The sequence below is a fragment of the Dipodomys spectabilis genome, unplaced genomic scaffold, assembly GCF_019054845.1.
Source record: "Dipodomys spectabilis isolate Male_0828 unplaced genomic scaffold, ASM1905484v1 ptg000097l, whole genome shotgun sequence".
In the NCBI taxonomy this organism is placed as follows: domain Eukaryota; kingdom Metazoa; phylum Chordata; class Mammalia; order Rodentia; family Heteromyidae; genus Dipodomys; species Dipodomys spectabilis.
In genome coordinates this window covers 2,364,382-2,386,342 of record NW_024870774.1, presented here as the reverse complement: position 1 = coordinate 2,386,342, position 21,961 = coordinate 2,364,382, and the positions used below count along the sequence as shown (strand labels likewise).

Genomic DNA, 21,961 nt, shown 5'->3' with positions numbered 1-21,961 from the left:
GGCAAAAATGTCTGTGAGATTTATCTCCAATTAAACATCAAAAAGCTGGAAGTGGAGGTGTGGCTCAATGGTAGAGCTCTAGCTTTGAGCAAAATAGCCACGTTGAAAGCATGATATCCTGAAGTTCAACCACCCCCCCAATTTTTTTTTTTGTGAGATTGGAACCACTTAAGCCTGCCATACCAAGCTTTCCTACTAAGTTTTTGTAGTTTAGAGATACAAGTGAACAAACTTGGGAGAAAGAAACATTGCAACACATCCAAGGCCACTAGTAAATAAAAAAATCATCTCCTATCCTTTTTTTTGGTTCCTGTTGTCGGGCCTGAACTCTGGGCCTGGGCGCTGTCCCTCAGCTCTTCAGCTCAAGGCTAGCACTCTACCACTTGAGCCACAGCGCCACTTCTGGCCTTTTTTTTTTTTTTTGCTTATGTGGTGCTGAGGAATCGAACCCAGGGCCTCATGCATGCAAGGCTAACGCTCTACCACTGAGCCACCTTCCCAGCCCCATCTCTTATCCTTTTAAAACACTGCTCAGGAGTCCTTGGGATACATGCACAATTTGCTTGTTAATTCTTATGGTAACAGCAATTTACAAGTTGATACTGTATATTATACCTTTTCTGAGTGATTTCTAATGCTGTGGGACAGATACAATTAGACCTCCATTTTCTAGTGGAAGAAAATGTAGCACCAAGAGAAGAAAACTCATTGAGGTCAAATGTACCTACCACCATCGGAGCTTGGATCACTGCCTTTATGCAAATGTATTCACTTTGTTAACTCTGGCTTCTCTTTTTGTTACTGCATTATATAGTTTCAGCTAAGATCTTTCCATTTCATTCTGGTGCCAGTGGCTCACACCTGTAATCCTAGTTACTCAAAAGGCTGAAATCTGAGGATCACGATTTGAAGCTACCTGTAGCAGGAAAGTCCATGAGACACTTATCTGCAATTAACCATTACATAGCCAGCAGTGGAGTTGTGGGGTATATAATCATAGAGTGCTAGCCTTGAGCATAAAAAACCTCAAGGACAGTGCCAAGGCTTTGAGTTCAAGCCCCAGGATCAGCACATGCACACACCACTTTTTGAGTAGTGTGATGATGGGGAGGATTATGTTAGGGGAGAATGAAGTCAAGAATTCAATGTATATCCAAAATTAAGAAAAGTAAAGAAAAGGGTGGATTGGGAGGGATGGTTGAAAATGTTGAAAGGAGTGAGGCAAGAGGTCAAGAGGCATTATATTAAAAAACTGACAGTTGTAGACTGACAACTCCTTTGTACAACTGCATAATAATAATAATAATAGTAATAGTAATAATCAGTCTGAAACTAAGACCTTGTTTATCTCTCCTGGTCTAAGACTGACTCTTGTGGCTTTGTGTGTGTGTGTGTGAGTGTGTGTGTGTGTGTGTGTGTGTGTGTGTGTGTGTGTGTGTGTGTGTGTGTGTGGTTGTGGGACTTGAACTCTGGGCCTGGGTGCTGTCCCTGAGCTCTTCAGCTCAAGGCAAGTGCTCTACCACTTAAGCCATGTGGTACTGTTTTGACTCAAATTTCAAATTCTATAATATATTTTCCAAGGAGTATCATTCTCTCTGCCAGGTAGTGTTATTTCTTAGGTCTTCACATAGTTTGTAGATGGTTAAAAAAAGAGTTAGTGGAGGTTGCACTAACTAGATTGTGAAAGACCTCCTCACCTACATTAGGCAATAGGGATTTCATTTAGAGGCCACCTTGAGCTTTAAAAAATAAACATCACAGTTAATTCAGACATAACACTAGGGCAACTGGAGGGATCTGAAGAAACTCAGGGAAACTGGAGTCCAGCTGGCCAGTTGGGAAGCTTCTATAAAAATAAAAGGCAGCCGGGTGCTGGTGGCTCACGCCTGTAATCCTAGCTACTCAGGAGGCTGAGATCTGAGAATCGAGGTTCAAAGCCAGCCTGGGCAGGAAAGACCGTGAGACTCCTATCTCCAATAAACCACCAGAAAACCGGAAGTGGCGCTCTAGTTCAAGTGGTAGAGCACCCGCCTTGAGCTGAAGAGCTGAGGGACAGTGCCCAGGCCCAGAGTTCAAGCCCCACGACCGACAAAAAAAAATAAAAATAAAAATAAAAAAAATAAAAGGCAATATCAGTGCCATACACCTGTAATCTTAGCTACTTTGGAGGCTGAGATCTGAGGACAATCTAGCCTTGAGCAAAAAAAGCCAAGAGAAAGCATGAGAGCCTGAGTTCAACCCTACCCCCCCAAACATTTGTGAGATTGGAACCACTTAAGCTTGCTATACACAGCTTTCCTAGCAACCACTTACTAAATTTTTGTACTTCAGTGATAAAAGTGAACTTGGGAGAAAGAAACATTGTAACACATCCAAGGCCACTAACAAATAAAAGAAACATCTCATATCCTTTTAAAACACTGCTCAATAGTCCAGTGCAGAAAAACATTCTCAAGACTCTTCTCTCCAATTAACCAGCAAGGAGCTGAAAATGGAGGTGTGGCTCAAGTGGTAGAGCACAAGCCTTGAGTGAAAAAGCTAAGCAAGGTCTTGAGCTCAATCTCCAGTATTGGCAAAATAATGAGTGACTAAATAAGTAACTTAATGAATTATTTAAATGAATAAATGAATTTAGCAGACATATAGGTGTTTTGTGCCAGAGTAGATAGAAAACAGTGAAAGAACCAGTAGCTGTGAAGGACTGGGCATGGATTATGAGAGAGGGGTGACTGGGAGTATAAGGAAACTGAGTCATGAGAGTGTAGAATAAAGGAAAGGCAAAAAGCCAACTCAGTAGATCAACAGGCTTTATTTGGCAGGGAAGCTTGGGAAAGGTGACCAAGTTTCCTTCAGCTTGGCTGAAGGGGAAATGGCGCACCTTCTTACAACTAGGGTTTTTAAGTACTAGGAAGAAAGAGTGAAGTTGAGATGGTTATTTGGAGGCAGGGTAAGATGGAGGCAGGGTGGATGAGCAATGTTATTCTGACTGAGGAGTTTCAAGGTCTCAACAGCATCTGTGTTTGTCATGGGCATCAGCGTCAGACATGGCCTTGGTCTCAGACTCTCTTCCAAGACTGTTTGTTCAGGGGTGAGGGGAGGGGAGATCATTCAGCTAGGTCATCAGCAAGGATAGTCTAAGATACAGCTGTCAAGGGAAAGGTGAGTGTTTTAGGTTAAGTCTCTTCCCATCAAGGAGAAAGGCCGGTTTCTGGTTTAGACATTAGGAAACTTCCATTTACAGAGAGAACAAGGGACAGAGGAGAGATTTAGTGAGAAAGTCTGTACATTTAGTTTTTAGCTGTTTGTCTTTTGGTTTGTATTAAAATATATGAGGTGAGATGTACTAACTACTGGGGTATATATAGCTGACCTCTATCCCTTTATCTATAGCTTCTTCTTTTTTTTTTTTTTCTTTTTTTTGGGGGGGGTCTGGTCGTGGGGCCTGAACTCTGGGCCTGGGCACTGTCCCTCAGCTCTTCAGCTCAAGGCTAGCGCTCTACCACTTGAACCACAGCGCCATTTCTGGCTTTTTTTTTTTTTTTTTGCTTATGTGGTATTGAGGAATTGAACCCAGGGCCTCAGGCATGCAAGGCAAGCGCTCTACCACTGAGCCACCTTCCCAGCCCCTCTATAGCTTCTTCTATACCTCTCTTCTTTTCTTGTGTATTTGAGAGTCTTGAGCTCTTAAATCTTAACTGGAAGTAAAGAGGGCAGTAGAAGGCAATGTTAAATGTTATATGTTAAAATGTCAAATGTGAGTACAAGGTTAAGAAGGGTTAGGATAGAGATAGGGAAATTGTCAATACACATATGGACATTTGTGCTCTTGATATTGAGAGTATGTTAGAACCAAAGAAATTCTAGGACAAAACCTAAAGGAAACCAATATTTAAGAGAGGAACACTAGCTAGGTGCTGGTGGCTCATGTCTGTAATCCTAGCAAACTTAGGAGGCTGAGACCTGAGGATTGTAGTTTGAAACCAGTAGAGATAGGAAAATCCAAGAGACTTATCTCCCATTAATACCACAAAGGCAGAAGTGGAGTTGAGGAGCAGAGCATCAGCCTTGAGCACAAAAGGCCAGTGGATGGTGTTCAGGCTCTGAGTTCAAGTCCCAAGACTAGTGTGGGGTGGGGGGAGAGAGTAAGAGATGAAGGTTTGCTGGATGTGGTGGCATATACCTGTAATTCTAGCACAATGGAGGCTGCAACAGGAGGCTTGAGAGTTCAAGGCTAAGCTACATGGAAAGACTCTGCCTAAAAAGCAAGAGGACATGATGGGAGATTCTGCAAAAGAAGCTGGGGCATGAACAGAGAGGTGGAGGGAAAGCCCAGGGGATCCTCACTCAGGAAAGTGGGGCAGAGTACTCTGGGCAGGGTGTGGGCAACAGGGTTAAATGTTAAGGACAGCCTGGCAGCAAGAGGACTAGGAGGGGTATGTGGACAGTAGTGATGCAGCGGTATGAGTAACTGGCTGAGGTCAGCTTAGGTGGAGCAGTGGAGGCCAAAGTTTACCAATGATTAGCAGGTGAGCATAGAGTTTGTATTAGAATATATGAGGTGAGATATGCTAACTAGCTGCTGGGGTATAAATAGCTGAACTGTATCCCTTTATCTATAGCTTTTTCTATACTGCTCTTCTTTTCTTATTTGAGAGTCTTTAGCTCTTAAATCCTAACTGGAAGTAAAGAGGGCAGTAGAAGGCAAGAACATGTCTGGAGGGAATAAAATTCATGACTGGTGGATGAAGATAGCTACCTTGACAGGAGGCAGAATTCAGCTTTCATCGAACCTGACAAGAAGAAGCAGAGATGAGGAAAGTGAGTTTGTAGGTTGGTGGAGGGAAGGGATCCTTCCTGGTGTCTGGTGTCTGGTGTGTGAGTGTGTGTGTGTGTGTGTGTGTGTGTGTGTGTGTGTACAATATGAGGGCTTGAAGTCAGGGTTAGGGATTTGTCTCTGAGCCCAGCTTTTTTAGTGCTTATTTGGAGATAAAAGTTTCACGACTTTACTGCCTGGACTAACTTTGAACCTTGACCATCAGATCTCAGTCTCCTGAGTAGCAAGGTTGACAGGTATTTACAGCTATTAGTTCCTGGCTGGTGTCTGTTTTTCAGTGAAGTCAAATTTGAGGTTGTCTGTAGCTAACGGTGGGGGTGATTTTGATGGTACTAAAGGTTGATGGAGAGCATAGAAGGCTGACATTGGATTCTGGGAAGGAGGACAAGGAAGAAAGAAACTGAAAAGAAAACCAGAGAATTGCCTACACTATTGAGGACCAGGTGTGCCTGGAGGTTGCGGATGTACATTCACAGTGGGTCCTTCAACTTCAAGCTGCCAGGCTGTGGGCAGAGTAGAGCGAAGGTTGACAGATTCTATTTTTAGGATCATTAAAAGCTGGAAGTGGATTGATGGGCACTGGTGCTTCACACCTGTAATCCTAGCTACTTAGGAGGCTGAGATCTGAGGATCGTAGTTCAAAGCCAGCCTGGGCAGGAAAGTCTGTGAGACTCTCATCTCTACTAAACCACCAGAAAACCAGAACTGGCGCTGTGGCTCATGGGGTTGAGCACTAGCCTTGAGCTGAAGAGCTGAGGGACAGCACCTAGGCCCAGAGTTCAAGCCCTATGACTGACAAAAAACAAGCAAACAAACAAATAAATAAAAATGGATGCTATCCCAGTCCCTTGGATGTTTTGGATTGTTAATACATTTTTCATTACAGCCTGAGAATTGATTTATTTTCTAAGATGATTAAAACCTGAATTCATATTTATCTTGTACATTATGTACATTTTCAAGCCCACACATTTTCTTTGCATTTAATATAGATCTTTTTTCTCCAGTTCAAGCTATTGTGTATGTGTGTGTGTTGGGGGGGGCGGTTAATTGGAGATAAAACTCTCAAGGACATTCCTGCTCCAGCTTTGAACTGAAATCCTTAGATCTCAGCCTCCAGAGTAGCTAAGATTACAAGGCATAAACCACTTCTGCCCAGCAGGAATGGAATTCTAAATGAGCTTGGAAGTGGATTCCTCCTCTCTAGAAGGTCATACTGCTTTTACTTTGCTTATGACCTTGTGAAACCCTGAGCAGAGACCTAATCATGCCTTTCAAGAGTTCTGATCTAGGGCTGGGAAGGTGGCTCAGTGGTAGAGTGCTTGCCTTGCAAGCATGAGGCCCTCTGTTCGATTCCTCAGCAACACATAAACAGAAAAAGCCAGAAGTGGCTCAAGTGGTAGCATGTTAGTCTTGAGCTGAAAAGCTCAGGGACAGTACCCAGGCCCTGAGTTCAAGCCCCACGATTGACCAAAAAAAAAAAAAAAAAAAGTTCTGATCTATAGAAAATGAGAGAATAAGTAAATGTCTTAAGACTTTGAGGTTGCTGTGATTTGTTACACAGCAAGAGTAAACTAATAAGGTGAGTTTTGGTCATTATAAACAACTTGGTCTAGCTTATTTGCATTTCAAAAAACTGTCTTCCTTAAGATGTAATGTCCCCTTCGTCTTGAATTTTAGTTGGACGTGGATGAAGTGTATTTCTTAGCCTATCTTCCTGATTTGGTGGAGCCAGATGTGACTAAATTCTAGGCAATGAAAGTTACCAGAAATGTTGAGTACAGGCTGGGCACCAGTGGCTCACACCTGTAATCCTAGCTACTCAGAAGGCTGAGATATGCGGATAGTGGTTCAAAGCCATCGTGAGTATGAGACTCTTATCTCCAATTAAATGGCAAACAAAACCAGACCAAATCAACCAAACAAAAAACAGCCAGAAGTGGAGCTATAGCTTCAGTGGTAGAGCACTATCTTTGTGCAAAAAAGTTCAGGGACAGCACGTAGGCCCTGAATTCAAGCCTCAGGACTGGCATACACACACACACACACACAAAATGGTAGGTACAACTTTCAGAAAGCTTTTTTTTTTTTTTTGAAAAGAGTGTACCTTTCCTTCTTCCTCGGCTGATACAATGGCTGGAGCCCAAGGAGCCATCTTGGGTCAAAAGATGGTATGCTAAAGATGGTAGATATTGCATTTTGATTATCATAAAGTGAAAATCCACCCCAGTACTCTTTATTTGCAGAATAATCTCTTACCTTGTTTAAGTCTTCTTGGTCACCAAGTATTGTCAAATAGTGAAAAAAAAAATCCTTTTAACAGTTCCAGGGATCAAATCCAGAGCCTCATGAAAATCACCATATTTATACTGTCATACTTCCACTCTATTATTTTCAATCACAAATTCACATTTGCATTTCATTTTAACTTAAGCATTACTAAATCCTTTATACTTGACTATAACACACAGTGTTACATTTATTCCCTTCACAAAATACCGTACTTGTTTGTATCCTGTACATGCTACATCTCTGTTCTAGTGAAGCTATAGTGTCTCATCTATCACCCTTCTCTAGTTGCTACAGTGATAGGTTCACCCATTCTGGACCATTAGGACTGTAGGATAAAAGACAGTTTATGATACAGGCAGCAAAGTGGTTGGAAGGACAAATCACAGAATTGCAGCAAATAGGCAATTTAGGATGAAGAATAAGCACAACTCAGGAAGAAAAAGAGAAGCAGTAGGGCTGCAGAAAATACAGTAGAGGTAACAGTGAGAGGTGGAGGAAGAAGGTGATAGTCACAATAGAGAGACTGAAGCTTGGACTTCAAAAGTGGGGGTCACTAGGAGGTAGCCAAACAAGAGGATGATCCACATACACCTACCTCTATCTCTAGCTGTATCGAGTATCTCTGCTTAACAATCTTGTTGGCCAGAGCAAAAGTCTAGGGGGTGGGATTGGGGGTGGGATGAGGCAAGGGACAGAGTCCACTTGGGACCTGGCACATAGGGATCCCTGACTGCTGGCTATCCCAGTCTAGCTACACAATGCGGATCCTGTTTAAGCTGTGCCCTCTTTCTGTCCCAACAGCCTGGGACTCTACACTGTTTTGTGGTCCTGCCCACACTCCTGCTTGTAACTGAGCCTCCTTCTAGTCTGTATGGTGCTTGGCTGAGATACCGATGCTGGTATTCCTCACAGGAAGGAACCTGCAGGGTACACTCAGGCACTCAGGCCAGTCCATCTGGGCACCAGTGGGAGACTATTAAGCTTACCTGAGCCAACTGTCCCCTAATAGCACTGAGCAGGAGGGAGGCTGGGATGGAGAAACATGGGAACAGAGACTGAGCAGTAGTGTAGGACTCCTTCCTACCAAATCCTTCCCTGAGCCTTGGGTGGCAGGCAGGAAGAGGTGTGGCATGAGGCTGGGAGGGCAGCTGTGGGGGGGGGGGGTGGATGCTGAGAAGGGGGTCCAGGGCTGCAGATGCCACAGTCCTGCTCTATTCTTAACCTTGGGTGTTTGGCACAGAATCTCATGCGAGGAGAAGGGTATAGACAGCTTGAGATAGTCTCTCCTGTTCCAAAGATGCTGTTTCTGGGGTAGAGGATGGCAGAGAGCAGTGATGAGGAGCTGGATTTCTGTCTTTCCGAGGATGGGACCCTCAGAGTGGGAAGATGAGGAAGCCAGAGAAGCTTGAATACTTCCAGCCACCCAGCAGATTTCCCCGACGAAGGCGCAGGGACACCCGGTCCCCAGGATCCAGGGGAAGCAGCACAGAGCTTGTAGCTGCCTCTCGGGTCACATCAGGGTCATTGGCAAAAGCAGAGATGACAGGCCATGTGTTCAACATCAGGCTCACCTGGAGAGGGAAGCCTAGTTAGTTATCTATGACCTCGCCCAGCTCAGGACACTCACTTGCCCAAGGGTGTTCTCTTGTGGATCTGGGACTTGGTGGACTCTCCTGGCAGGGGCTGCAGGATGACCAGCAATGAACTGTACAATCTTCCACTCTGTGGTACACAGCACCTTTTCTCCCTTGCTGGTAGCATCCAAGGTCCCCTTCCCTTTCTCCTGAGCTAGGGATGGAGCCCAGGGCTCAGATTACCTGAACTGTTTGGCGGTTGTACACCTTCACCACATGGAACCGGAAACTATAGACTCCTCGAACAGGTGCCACGAAGGAGCCGGAGGTCCGATCAAAGCCTCCTCCCTCATTCACCAGCACCTAGGGGGAAGCAGATCCCATTGAGTGGGGCTCAGGGACGCCTGTGTCCCTGATATTGTGGGGCTGGAGTGAGAAGGAAGGAAGGAAGGGGTGTGAGTAGGAGTCAACAGGAACATCCTGATTCAAAAGAAATGGAGAAAGGTAAGGAGGGTGGGAAGGGAAGATGTAGAGTTGTTCTCTTAGTCTAAGGATAGCAGGTGGGCTTAGACATTGATTGTAGGTCATTGCAGGTCCCCTAGACAGGGCTGGGGAATTACCTGATCGAAGTAGATGGCTCCAGTGGTGCCATTGTTGCTGGTTTCCCCTGCTGGCTCATGATGGTGGCTTCGGACTGCAGCAAAAGCAACCCGACCTGGGGGTGCCTCTCCCAGGGCTGCTCCCCCGGGTCCCCCTGCAGCAGCTCTGCCTGGTTCACAGACCACCAGGCACTCACCCTCCAGCAGGACAGGTTCTGATCCCTCTTGGGCCCATCCGGTCCCCAGGGCCACAAGCACCAGGGCCAAGGGCAGCCCTAGGCGGTGTAGGGGGGCTGATAGCCATGAGTGCTTTTCTCCCAACATGGCTAGTGCCTCTGCCACGCTCAAGTGTCCCTGTCTTCTGGCCCTGTCTGCTGCCTTTAAATTTTAGTCCTCTGTCTCAGGCTTGCTCCTCTATTCTCTCTCAGGTCCTTACTGTCACCTGGCCTCAGCACCTCCTCTCCATACTGTCCCACAGCTCCGCTCTGCCTCACTGGGTTTCCTCCTGCTGTCACTGTAGCTCCCTCCTCCTTGGCAGGGCATGAAGTGACAGCAAGCAGTTGAGCTCTGGGAGGGAGAGATGAAGATAGGTCTGGAGGGTGACTACCAGGGCTTTGGGGCTGCCCCCTGGATGGGAGAGCAGGGGAGGCTCAACCTAGGGTGATGGGGAACTCGTGTGTGTGTGTGTGTGTGTGTGTGTGTGTGTGTGTGTGTCTCACACACAGATGAAGGAAAAGAGGAGGAGGAGGAAGGGGAGGGGGAAAAAGGGGTAGGAAGAGGAGGAAAGGAGAAAGTTTCTAACTCCGATAGTCATTCTTTGGATCTATTTAATTTGATTATCTTGTTATCCTGAAATCGTTGTGTGAGGAGTTTCATTTAAAAGGTCAGTTTGTGAGTACCACCCATCTTGATCAATTTTAACGAATTTCAGAGGTTTAAACACAAAATCCCTCAAAAACCAAACTGCCCTTCTGGAAAAGCCTTTCCACTTGTTGGGGGGTCGTCCCTGTCACCCTCACGGTTGTTTTGGTGGCAAGTGCTGGGGCCAGTCTTGTGACCTCTGAGCTGTCACCTTATCTCTTTGGAACTTGGACAAGTGGTTCCTCCCCCTCACCCCCCGGGAAACACCTGCAAAAGCGTGCCGGGACACACGCGGAGTGGCGCGGAGGAGCTGGCGGGGAGGCCAGGGGGGCCGGGGGCCGTGTCTGGGGCTCGGGTTGCTGGGGCGACTGCAGGGGAGGGAGCGCGCGGTGGGCGGCGAGGCGGGACCATGGGGCCACCCCGGCCGGGGCGGAGCAGGGCTGACTCCGCCCCAGGCCAGGAAGTGACTGAAAACACCAACCCAGTTGAGTGGAGCAGTCCTGGTGGGGTGAAGAACCCGGCAAGGCCCGCCCCGATTCGGGCCCCCTGCCCTTGTCCCCTGGGCCAGGGGTGCGGGTGAAGTGGGGGGCCCGAGGGTACCCAGAGGCGCCGTCTGGACGGAGGCCGGAGCTGGCGGCTTTGTAGGGTAGGCGGGGCTCGGGCCGCGGTGGGCAGCGGGGGCCCTGCAGGGGAGGTGGGCGGGCCGGGGTGGAGCGCGGGGCCGGATCTCGTGGCTCGGTGGCTGGCCGCTGGGGGAGGGGAAGGAGGAAGGGGGTGAGGGAGGGAGGGGGGGAACGGAGGTGGGAGTGGCTAGAGGCGGGAAAAAGATTGGGGGCCTGAGGACTGCCCAGCTCCCGCGCCTGGCCAGGATCTGTCTTTGAGGACCTTGGATTTGAGGACTTGGATCAGTGTCGTCCACTCCTTTTGATCTCCAAAGGCTGGAGCCCCACCCCTTCTCTGCTCAGGGCTGTGGTCTCCATTGTCCTAAAGCCGTTGTCCATTCCACTTACCCGGGTGTACTCTTGGACTTCCTCTCTGGGGACACTGGCCCGTGGTGGGTGTGTGTGTGTGTGTGTGTGTGTGTGTGTGTGTGTGTGTGCGCGCGCGCGCGCGTGCGCTGGTCCTAAGCCTTGAACTCTGGACACTGTCTGAGATTTTTGTGCTCAAAGCTAGTGCCTTTAGTTTCTTGTTTTACCACTGTTTGTTTTCTTTTTGCTCTTCTTTCCTGTGTGTGCGTGTGCGCTAGTACTGGGGCTGGAACTCAGGGTCTGGGCATGAAAGAGGATCCCACACATCCATCCCAGGGGACCACGCAGAGGCAGACAGGCACAGGAGAAAGATTATAAGGTTCATTAGAGGAGTCCTATTTCCCCCAAGAGGGAGCACTTGGCCTCCGTCCCCATCTAGGTAGCAGGGGGTCTGAGGGGTAGGAAGTGAGGTGGCTGGGAGTTCAGGTGGGTCTGGGCCGGAGAGGGAGGGGCTAGCTGTTAGGAACTCCAGGAATTGGAGGGGACCAAAGGTGAGCACTATCCTTGGGCTCTTTTTCTTAGGGCTAGCTACCATTTGAGGCACAGCTTCACTTCCGGGGTTTTGGGAATAGTTCATTGAAGACAGTTTTTTGGGCTTTCCTGCGTGAGCTGGCTTCCTACTATGATCCTCAGATTACAGCCTCCTACGTAGCTAGGGTTAGGTAGCTAGGGTTAGGTGAGCCGTTTGGGGACTTGGTCCTGTGGTGTTTTGTAATACCACACCCTCCCTGCCCCCGGGGTAGATTCGTAGTGTTTTGCGGTTGTTTATGAGATGTGTAGGCCTGGAGGCTAGGATTTGGGTTGTGGGAAAGGTGAGAACCAGAGCTACCTTCTTTCTTCTTAGGACAGCAGAAAGAAGCCATGCTTACTTGGGGGGCTGCCTCCCTGACTCCAGACCGCTTTGCGGTGTCTGCTGAGGCAGAGGAGAAGGTTCGGGAGCAGCAGGCCTACTTGGAACACATTTTCAGTGTGAGAATGAGCATCCTCCCCAAGGACTGTCCGGAAAACCCTCACATCTGGCTGCAGCTTGAGGGCCCACAGGAGAATGTCAGCAGAGCCAAGGTGATCCTCCTCTCTGGTATTCCTGGAAGCGCCCGAGGTGGGGACCGGGAGGATCTCTGATTGGTTGCTTTACTGATAAGCTGTCCCTGAGCCCTTGGAGACTTCCCTGTTTTTCTTTGTGTAGAGTTTTGGTTTCACTTCTGTGACCCCACCCTGGCTGTTCCTGGACTCTGGGAGGAATCAATCTTTGCTCTTCTAGGAGGGAGTGGTTAATCCAGCTGAGCAACTGGGCTCCACCCAGGAATTTACTGGGGGGTGGGGTGGGAGCTGGGCCACATTACTTCCCTTCCTGTCAGCCTTGTGATTTGAATTTTGTTTCCTCATCTCCAAGATGTGAGTTATAGAAGTAGACATATTCCAGGCACCTCTGAGTCTAGGAGAGCATGAAGAAGGTGGTTTCCAGCATTTTCCTTTTCTGATCTTTCTCTCCAGGATTACCTGAAGGGTCTTTGCAGCCCAGAACTACAGAGTGAAATCCACTACCCACCCAAACTGCACTGTATCTTCCTGGGAGCCCAGGGCTTCTTCCTTGACTGCTTGGTTTGGCGCACCTCGGCCCACCTAGTGCCAGGGGCACCAGGCTCACTGAGGATCAGTGGCTTAATGGAAGCCTTTGTCATGGCTCAGAGCCTGGTGGAAGCCCTGGTGGGGAAGCTGAGCTGGGACTTTGAGCCACAGCCACACCTGCAAGCCTCCTCTGGTGCTGGGGGTGTGTTGAGAGATTTCTCTGCTCTGCTGCGGTGCCGGGAAGATGTCCATAGCGAGGCTCTCCTGCGGCTGCCTCTGGCTGTACAAATGGAACTGCTGAGTCTGGTGCAGGAGGCATCCAGGGGGCAGGGGCCACAAGCACTCCTCTCTTGGGAAGGGAGGACCCCAGGCCTGTGGGATGTTCAGAACCAAGGAGTCAAAGGGCTCCAGAATGAAGGTGGGAGGTCTCTGGACACTGCTGTGGCTGTGGGGCAGGAAGAATCTAAGGGAGCAAGAGTTAAGAGTCACACCGTGAAGGAGGGTGGGAAACAGGATGGCTCTAGAGGGATGGATTCGGGATGGAAGGATGTCACTGGGGAAGAGGCCTGGGAGAAATCAGAAGCTGTCAGGCCCCAGTCAACAGGTGGAGGAGCAGGGGAGGTTGGGTTCCTGCAAGGAAAAGTCCTGGGGAAGGACAGAGCACCTCAGGAAAGAGGAGGGATGAGTGTCCAGGGTGGCTCCTGGCAGAGGGCAGCTCCACCCTCTTTCCTCCATCACCTCCATAATGGGGAAGGCTCCTCTCCAAGAGTGCCTAGCCCCCCACCTGCGCCTGAACCCCAGTTGCCCAGTGGAGACCGAGGAAGAGATCGGAGAAACAGGGGAGACAAGCAGCAGGCTGTGGCTCGAAGTCGAGGAGGGTCTCCTTGGAAACGAGGCACACGTGGGGGCAACTTGGTGACTGGCACTCAGCGTTTTGAGGAGGCTCTACAGGATCCTTTTACCCTGACCCTTGCCAACGTGCCTGGCAACCCAGACCTCCGCCATATTGTCATCGATGGCAGCAATGTGGCCATGGAGTAAGTAGCTGTTGTATAGGGGTTGCAGAGTCCTGGGGAGGGAGGATGGTACATATATATATATTTGTCTGCCTTGGGGGACATGGGCTGAGGGGTCTGACCCCTCCTCTGGGTGTTGAGTGCAGAACCCCCACTTCAGGCATGGCCGCCAGCAGTATTTCTCCAGTCGGGGCATCGCCCTTGCTGTGCAACACTTCTGGGACCGTGGGCACCGAGATATAACGGTCTTTGTGCCTCAGTGGCGCTTCAGTAAGGATTCTAAGGTCAGAGGTGAGTTGGGTCTGGTCATCTGGATCTGGGATAGGCCCTATTTCCACTTGGAGGAGAACCCTTTTGTATTTTTCTTTTTCTCTAGAGAGTCACCTCCTGCAGGAGCTGTACTCCCTCAGCCTGCTGTCCCTTACCCCCTCCCGAGTTGTGGATGGCAAGAGGATCTCCTCCTATGATGACAGGTACTTGCTGTTTGCCTGGCCCCCAGGTTTCATATTTAAGGAGCCCAACGTGAAGTTGAGGGAGAAAGAGACGTTCCTGATTGCTCTTTAATCCTCAGTAGTAGACAGTTAATCTCCAGATGGAATACAGAAAAAACATGCTTGGGCAGTCATCATTTATTTTTCATTCAGTGCCTTGCTGTCTAGAAAATACTAGTTTAGCCGGGTGCTGGTGGCTCACGCCTGTAATCCTAGCTACCCAGGAGGCTGAGATCTGAGGATTGTTCAAAGCCAGCCTGGGCAGGAAAGTCCATGAGACTCTTATCTCCAATTAACTACGAGAAAACCAGAAGTGGTGCTGTGGCTCAAGTGGTAGAGTGTTTGCCTTGAGCTAAAAAGCTGAAGGACAGTGCCCAGGCCCAGAGTTCAAGCCCTACGACTGACAAAAGTGGAAAAAAAAAAATCCTGGTTTAGTTTCCAAATGTAGAGAAATCTGGGAAAACATTCTGGGAAAACTAGGGTAGACACTCCCAATAAGTAAAATGAAGAAGTAATATCCACAAGTAACAGGACTATACAAAACTTTGAATATTAGAGAGCTTGATGATGGACTTAGGTTAGAGGATCTGAGCCAGGTGCTTGTGGCTCACACCTGTAATCTTAGTTACTCAGGAGGCTGAGATTGGAGGATCACGGTTTGAAGCCAGCCTGAGCAGGAAAGTCCATGAGACCCTTCAATAACCAGCAAAAAAGCTGAACGTTGAGGTGTGGCTCAAGTGGCAGAATGACAGCCTTGAATGAAAAAGCCAAGTGAGAGCATGAGACCTTGAGTTGAAGCCCAGTATAAGCATACTCACGTGCGTGCATGCGTGTGTGTCCACGCGTGTGCGCACGCGCGCGCACACACACACATGACACACATGCGCGCACACAAAAACTGGAAGATCTGAATTTGTGCCCCACATTTTGCTACTCATTGGCTTTTTCTTGTTGGCTCATCTTTATATGAGTCGATCTCTTTGTGGCTGGATCCTTCCCCACTTGTCTACCTTTCTTGTGTATTTCCAAGGACGATAACATATGTGCTTACCCGCTTACCTCCCTCAAGAGTCCAGTGATTTTCTTTCTGAACGTGTTGCATGGACATAGCCTAGTGATGTGTAAAATACTATGTGTTATAGATGTGGAGATCCAGAGTAAGAATAGGTAAACCTTCACAAAGGAAAAATAGATCTTAAAGCTGCCAGATGGGTTAAATAGAAAATACAGGCCAAATATGTATGTGCGTGCATGGCATGGGAAATGTGCAGATTTTTAAAGTGAATTAGCCAGTTTCAGACTTTGCCACTACAACTTCTTTATTCCTTAGAACATTATTCAGTTTAAAAATACCAGTTTCCAGCGGGGCGTGGGTAGTTCATGCCTGTTATCCTTAGCTATTTTGGAGGCTTAGATTGGAAGGATCTTAGTTCAAGACCAGTCTCAGCATAGACCTTTTAAAACCCCTTCTTAACCAAGAGCGGGGCATGCCTGTCATCTCACTTCCATAGGAGTCTAAGATTGGGAAGATTTTAATTTCAGGCTAGCCTGGCACAGAAAATTCTTCAAGACTGTCTCAGTGAATGAATCTGGGCATGCTAGCACAGGTCTGTCATCCCAGCTACAATGGGAAAAGCACAGGTCTGTCATCCTAGTTATACTGGAAACATAAACTAGGTAGATTACAGTCTAGGTATAACCCTGGACAGAAAATGAGACCTTACCTCAAAAATAGTGTGAAAGGGCTGGGATATAGCTCAGTGGCCTAGTAGCTCAGCTTGCCTAGCAAGCGAAATGTCCTGGGTTTACTCCCCAGTACTAAAAAGGAAAAGACAAAAACAAAAAACAGTTAAAAAAAACCCTCAAACAAAAATAGTGTAAGAAAGGGCTAGAAATATGGGTCAGCAGTAACTAGAATGCCTGTCTAATAAGTGCAGGTCCCTGAGTTCAAGCCCTAGACTTGCCTCCCTCTCCCCCCCCCCCCCCCAAAAAAAAAGAAAATACTTTCCAAACTGTAATGGTTATATGTTGTCTTGTCAAATGCCTTAGTTTTTTTTTTTTTTTTTTTTTTTAACAAACAAATGGTATTCTACTGAAAGGCAGTTCACTTTCTCCTGCTTTTTTTTTTTTTTTTTTTTTGCTAGTCCTGGGGTTTGAACTCAGGGCTTGGGCACAGCCCCTGAGCTTCTTTTGCTCAAGGCTAGCACTTTACCACTTGAACCATAGCGCCACTTTAGGCTTTTTCTGTGTTATGTGGTACTGAGTAATCAAACCTAGGGGTTCATGCATGCAAGGGAAGCACTCTACCACTGAGCCACATTCCCAGCCCCCTACTGCTGTTTTTTATGCCTAAATTTTACAGTTTATTTTAGATGGAGTGGTCTTCAAATCTTCATCTTTTGTCTCTTAGCCTTGGGGCTTGAACTCAGGGCCTGGGCACTGCTCCTGAGCTTTTGTGCTTAAGGCTAGCACTCTACCACTTGGGACCTAGCCTACTTCTGGCTTTTTTGATGTTTAGTTCGAGATAAGAGTCACATGGACTATCTTGCCTAGGCTAGCTTCAAACCTTGATCCTCAGATTTTAGCCTCCAGAGTAATCCCGATATTTCAGCCTCCTGAGCAGCTAGGGTAACAAGTGTGGGCCATCAGTGCCTGGCTGGTTTTATTTTCACATTAGTATTAAAATAGAATTGAATCTGTAGGCTGAGTCAGATTTAATGAATTTAAAATGTGTCTGTGTAACAAGTAACGGAAACTAGCCTAACAGCTATAAGCATTGACTGAGTAGATTCACCTTTATTTCTTCTTTAACCTACGGTACTCTTGTAGTCTACTGAATAAACACTGATTAACATATCAAAACACAGTAATTGTAAAGTTCAGTAACCAGAAAATCCCTTTTGTGTACTGTGCATACTGTAGTTATCTTGGCCATTTATTTCCCAGAGAGAACCCAGCATCTCTCACAGCTAATCCTGGTTCTAGGTCCCCTCAAATATTGTCACTCATCCTCAAATATTGAGAATACTCTCTTCATACATGGTTTTCAGAAGGAAAGCTGAGAAGACCTGATTTTTTTGGTTTGGGTACTGGGGCTTGAACTTAGGGCTTGAGCACTGTCCCTTCAGCCTTTTTACTCCAAGCTGGCACTCTTTCACTTGAGTTACACCTCTACTTCCAGCTTTTTTGTGGTTAATTGGAGATAAGAGTCTCATGGAATTTTCCTGCCCAAGCTGGCTTTGAACCTCCATCTTCAGATCTCAGCCTCTGGAGTAGCTAGGATTACAGGTGTGTGCCTCTGACACCCAGCTTCAAGACCTGATTCTTGATGTTAGAGAGCCAAAAGAAAATATAAAGTCAAACACTAAAGGAACTCTGAGGAAAAGGAGCCTTCTTCCTACTGGAATTTTGTAGAAGGAGAGGTTTCTGACTTTTTTGTTGGTTAAGAAGGATAGATAGGCTAGATCTCTTGTATTGTAAATCTGTTGACCCCTCCCACCAGTTTAATCATTACTACCCTGTAGAATCAGGATTACTGAAATGGGGGTCAGCATCATTGCTTACTAGCCAGATTTGGGAAGCTCTTTCCAGATACAGGGAATAGACTGAGAAACAGGGAAGTCAGACAGCAGTGACTGGAGAGCAAGGTATAATCTGGTCAATTTTGGCTGGAGTACACCAGGAGAGAGAAGGCTATAAGGATGGCACGTAGCTTGATTTTAGAGGCCCCTAGCTGGACTTGGGAGATGAAGGACAAGTGTAGAAGAGCTCTGGGTAGGGCAATAGGTTTTGTGGAGGAGGACAGGTAACTAGAAGTAACTAGTAAAAATTAAGAGGCAGTTGAATTGTTTAGGATGCTGTGTACATTTCACTTGTAATAGCCGAGCCACTCGAATGGTAATAGTGGAACTGGAGGGCAGTGTGGAAGTCTTTTCAGGAGAAAAGCATGTTTGATTTGTGAGTGATTGATGAGGCATACAGTAGAAGACAATGATAACCAGATTTTAACTGCGGAAGTGATGCTATTGGGATACCATGTTGGATTTACCTTTGTTTTCTTACCTGTGACATCTGTGTTTAGCTGTCACCTGTCATTGGGTCTAGGAAAGGTGAGGGGGGTCAGATTTCCATCACCAGAAATGGGTCACAGGAGTTGATAGCCCTCTTTGGTGTTGGGGACTTGGAAAATCCCCAAATGATTGCCTTGATTTTTAAAGGAAATATATAGAATGTTTTGGTAATTTGTAATTTACTGTTACTTTAATTGCATGTATTTAGAGATGTCAGTGTTATAATCTGATAGATACAATGTGAAATCATTAAACCATGGCTTATCTTGCTAATGCATTTTTAAAATGACTGATGTGTTAATTCATCTGAGCACTACAGCACTGATGCATGGCTGGCTCTTCTCAAGTTTAGTGCTGTACTCAGTCCTGAAAGTGTGATTATCTTACTGCAGCAGGCCTTCTTAACTTGGGATTATGGATATTATGGGTGAGACAATTCTTCATTGAGGGGGATGCTCTGCATAATATAGGATACACAGCTACATATCTAGATCTATCAATTGGATGCCAGCATCATCATCCACCCTGGCTCTCTGACATCTATGACAAATACATCTCCAAATGTGGCCAACATCCCTTATGTTTTTCTTGATTTCTGACAGGTTCATGGTGAAGCTGGCTGAAGAGACCAATGGGATCATTGTCTCCAATGACCAGTTTCGGGACCTGGCTGAAGAGTCTGACAAGTGGATGGCAATCATCAGAGAGCGGTGAGGGAGCTCTCGCTTGAGAATAGGGCACGGATTCAGGCCTTTTCTCTAAAAGCAGCTCTTCTCTGGCTACTGGGTGAGAATTCTGGGAAGGGCTTGAAGGTGCCTCAAAGGATGATAGCCAGTGGTTTCTGGTGGTGTTGGTCCCAGCTGTCTGGGAGGTGTTTGGGGGCACCTTTGTGACAATATTTCCCTTTCTTTGTCTAGACTGCTGCCCTTCACTTTTGTGAAGAACCACTTCATAGTCCCTGATGACCCACTGGGGCGAAATGGCCCAACCCTGGACAAATTTCTAAAGAAGCCAGCCAGGTTTGTCCCTTTCTCTGTTAAACGGGGAGGCTTGGGTAGGAATTTCAGTTTGGGCCACCTTAGATAAGCCTTTAAAAATGTTCACAGAAGCCAGGCATTAGTGGCTCACACTTGTAATCCTAGCTACTCAGGAGGTGGAGATTGAGGTTCACAGTTCAAAGCCAGGCTGGACAGAAAAGTCCATGAGATCTTATCTCCAATAAAATATTCAGAAAAAGCTGAAAGCTATGCTTTGGCTCAAGTGGTAAGAGTGCTAGCTTGAGCACAAAGAGGCTCAGGGAGAGAGCCCCGGCCCTGAGTTCAAGCCCCAAGACTGGCAAAAACCATAAAACAACCTTCACAGAGCTTTCTGGTATCTTCGTGATTGGGAGAGAAACTGTTTCTTGTTTCTCCTAATCTGTTTGGCAGTTATTTGGCAGAGAATTGCTTGAACTGATAGCCAGTTGTACTCAGCACACCCTCTTCTAGCCATTAAGTGATTAATTTGGAAACAGAAGTCCATCATATAGTCAGAATTCACCTTCCTGGTTTCAAAGGCTGCTCTCCTCATCCAAGTGGATGGATACTGCCACTCAGTGGTCAAAATCAGGAACTTCACTGCTGCTTCCTGAGAACTAGGAATAGGCAGCCAATTTCAGACTGAGGAGGTCAATTGAAGGCTAATTTCCTTTTTTCTTTCTTTCATCTGAGACCAGGACTTAAACTTGTACCTGATAGTTCCACTCATTGGCTAGTGCTCTACCAACTGAGCTATGCCTCCAACCCCTGAAAGCTAATTTCCCTCCAGGATGCTCATCACCTCTTCTTGTTCTCCTTTTTCCCAGGCAACAGGAGGCTTCTAAGGCTCAGCATCCTTCTAGGAGCTTTGCAGAACATGGTAATAAGCAGCAGGAGAGGGAAGAGGAAAAGGGAAGGAGGGAAGAGGAAAAAGCCAGTGGTGGCATTCGGAAGACCCGGGAAACAGAGCGGCTCCGGCGCCAGCTGTTGGAGGTGTTTTTGGGTCAGGATCACAAAGTGGATTTCATCCTACAGCGGGAGCCATACTGTCGGGACATTAACCAACTGTCTGAGGCCCTGCTGAGTCTGAACTTTTAAGCCTACCTGCCCATGTGGCTGCTGCCCTGCTAGCTAACCCCAGCTTCTCCCAACTCAGTGCCTTCTGTGACAAGTTCCTTTGCTGCTCGGACTTTGACTCAAGACACACTTGGAGTTGGTGCCTTGAGGAAGCATTAGGAAGAGGAGTGGGGGGAATGCTCTTGCCTGGAGCATTGGGACAGCTCCCTAAAGTGACCTCATCTTGAGTCAGGACCTCAAGCAGCTCTTGAGAGGTTCTTCTCAAGTCTTTTCTACCTTGTCTTAGCACAGGGTTTTTTGTAGGGAGTGTGGGACAGTTCCTACAAATCTGGATTATTGGCTCCAACCTCAAGCTGAGTAGAAGCTAGTGGACAGGATGCTTATCAGACCAGGTAGTGTCTTGCGAGTATCACAGAAAATGCTGGTTTTAGATGGGCTGGGTTGCAGGGGTTACAGCAGGTCGCTGGGGAAAAGGCAAAGTAGGCCTTCAGCCTCAGCTGTGCTCATTTGGGATGACTGGCCTTTATTTCTGCCTTTAAAGAGTAGGAGTAGAAAATACCCTGCTTGTGGCTGCACAGGCTCCCTAGCCAAAACCTCACTTTTCGAGCATTTGTAGGCCAAGTCCAGGGCTGTGCCCTCTACATGTGTCTTCAGTATAACTTCCCCTAACAGTTGTGTCCCTTTTGGATAACCTTCAAATCTACATTTACAAAATAGTTAAGGCAACTGTTTTCCTTATCAATATACTCAGGGTTCCTATAATGTGTTTGTTCAGAGAATAACAAATATGTCACCAAGTCCCTGGTAAAATCCTCTTGCTGTAGTGTTTACAGGGTATTTACCAAATTGATGCAATTTTGTGCTCTGCAATGACAATGTGAGGGTGATCTGCCCCACAAATTTTCTTCACGGAAGACAGAGGGTGCACAAGGTGACCAACACTTCTGCTGTGTGTGTATATACTGTGATGGTTTAGACAAACCAATTATCCAGAAAATGAAAACAAGAATCAAGAGTCAGAAGGTGCCTGATTAGCTACCAAACCAATTTCACTGTCACATGACATGCCTTCTCTATCCTGATTGCTGTAAGTCATTTCCATGTCTCTGCTTAAGTTCTCCCTGTGCCACGGATTTGCTACCTTAAATGTAGCATATTCTTCACACAGGCAATATTAATCAGTAGTTCTTTTTTTTTTTTTTTGGGTCCGGTGGTGGGGCCTGAACTCTGGGCCTGGGCGCTGTCCCTCAGCTCTTCAGCTCAAGGCTAGCGCTCTACCACTTGAGCCACAGCTCCATTCCAGCTTTTTTCTTTTTGCTTATGTGGTGCTGAGGAATCGAACCCAGGGCCTCATGGATGCAAGGCAAGCACTCTACCACTGAGCCACCTTCCCAGCCCTTAATCAGTAGTTCTAACATAGACTAAAATATGCTTTTGTTACTTCTTCCTTTGAGGCAAGTCATGCCCTAGAATAATACAGAGCCAGCCACTTCTTAGAGTCTTAAGAGAGAAGATGGAATGGATGTCCCTGGAT

At 47.1% G+C, this 21,961-nt stretch overlaps 2 protein-coding genes across 3 annotated transcripts; one reads left to right on the top strand and one right to left on the bottom strand.

Annotated features, from left to right (window-relative positions):
* Positions 1-8,499: 8,499 nt before the first annotated feature.
* Positions 8,500-9,623, bottom strand: Cbln3 (cerebellin 3 precursor). Its single transcript, XM_042686337.1, has 3 exons — positions 9,321-9,623; positions 8,944-9,063; positions 8,500-8,697 (listed from the first exon to the last, which is right to left on the bottom strand). Exons 1-3 carry the CDS (start codon positions 9,621-9,623, stop codon positions 8,500-8,502), a joined length of 621 nt encoding a protein of 206 aa, XP_042542271.1.
* A 1,024-nt stretch (positions 9,624-10,647) lies between these two features.
* Positions 10,648-21,599, top strand: Khnyn (KH and NYN domain containing). 2 transcript variants are annotated; one of them, XM_042686328.1, is made up of 8 exons: positions 10,648-10,806; positions 12,033-12,250; positions 12,683-13,794; positions 13,934-14,064; positions 14,150-14,246; positions 18,937-19,044; positions 19,252-19,353; positions 20,178-21,599. In XM_042686328.1, exons 2-8 carry the CDS (start codon positions 12,050-12,052, stop codon positions 20,446-20,448), a joined length of 2,022 nt encoding a protein of 673 aa, XP_042542262.1. In that variant the 5' UTR covers positions 10,648-10,806; positions 12,033-12,049; the 3' UTR covers positions 20,449-21,599. The 2 variants fall into 2 exon arrangements, 1 of the variants encoding a protein (XP_042542262.1); XR_006148436.1 differs by lacking the exon at positions 20,178-21,599 and having other exon boundaries at positions 18,937-19,120; positions 19,252-19,343.
* Positions 21,600-21,961: the final 362 nt, after the last annotated feature.

Excerpts from the sequence above, each read along its gene's own strand:
- Cbln3 (XM_042686337.1), bottom strand. The coding sequence starts at position 9,623 with ATGTTGGGAGAAAAGCACTCATGGCTATCAGCCCCCCTACACCGCCTA. Across the intron at positions 9,064-9,320 it reads GAGCCATCTACTTCGATCAG|GTGCTGGTGAATGAGGGAGG; the intron begins GTAATTCCCCAG and ends GCTTCCCCCTAG. Across the intron at positions 8,698-8,943 it reads ACAACCGCCAAACAGTTCAG|GTGAGCCTGATGTTGAACAC; the intron begins GTAATCTGAGCC and ends TTCCCTCTCCAG.
- Khnyn (XM_042686328.1), top strand. The coding sequence starts at position 12,050 with ATGCTTACTTGGGGGGCTGCCTCCCTGACTCCAGACCGCTTTGCGGTG. Across the intron at positions 14,247-18,936 it reads ATCTCCTCCTATGATGACAG|GTTCATGGTGAAGCTGGCTG; the intron begins GTACTTGCTGTT and ends GATTTCTGACAG. Across the intron at positions 19,354-20,177 it reads TTTCTAAAGAAGCCAGCCAG|GCAACAGGAGGCTTCTAAGG; the intron begins GTTTGTCCCTTT and ends CCTTTTTCCCAG.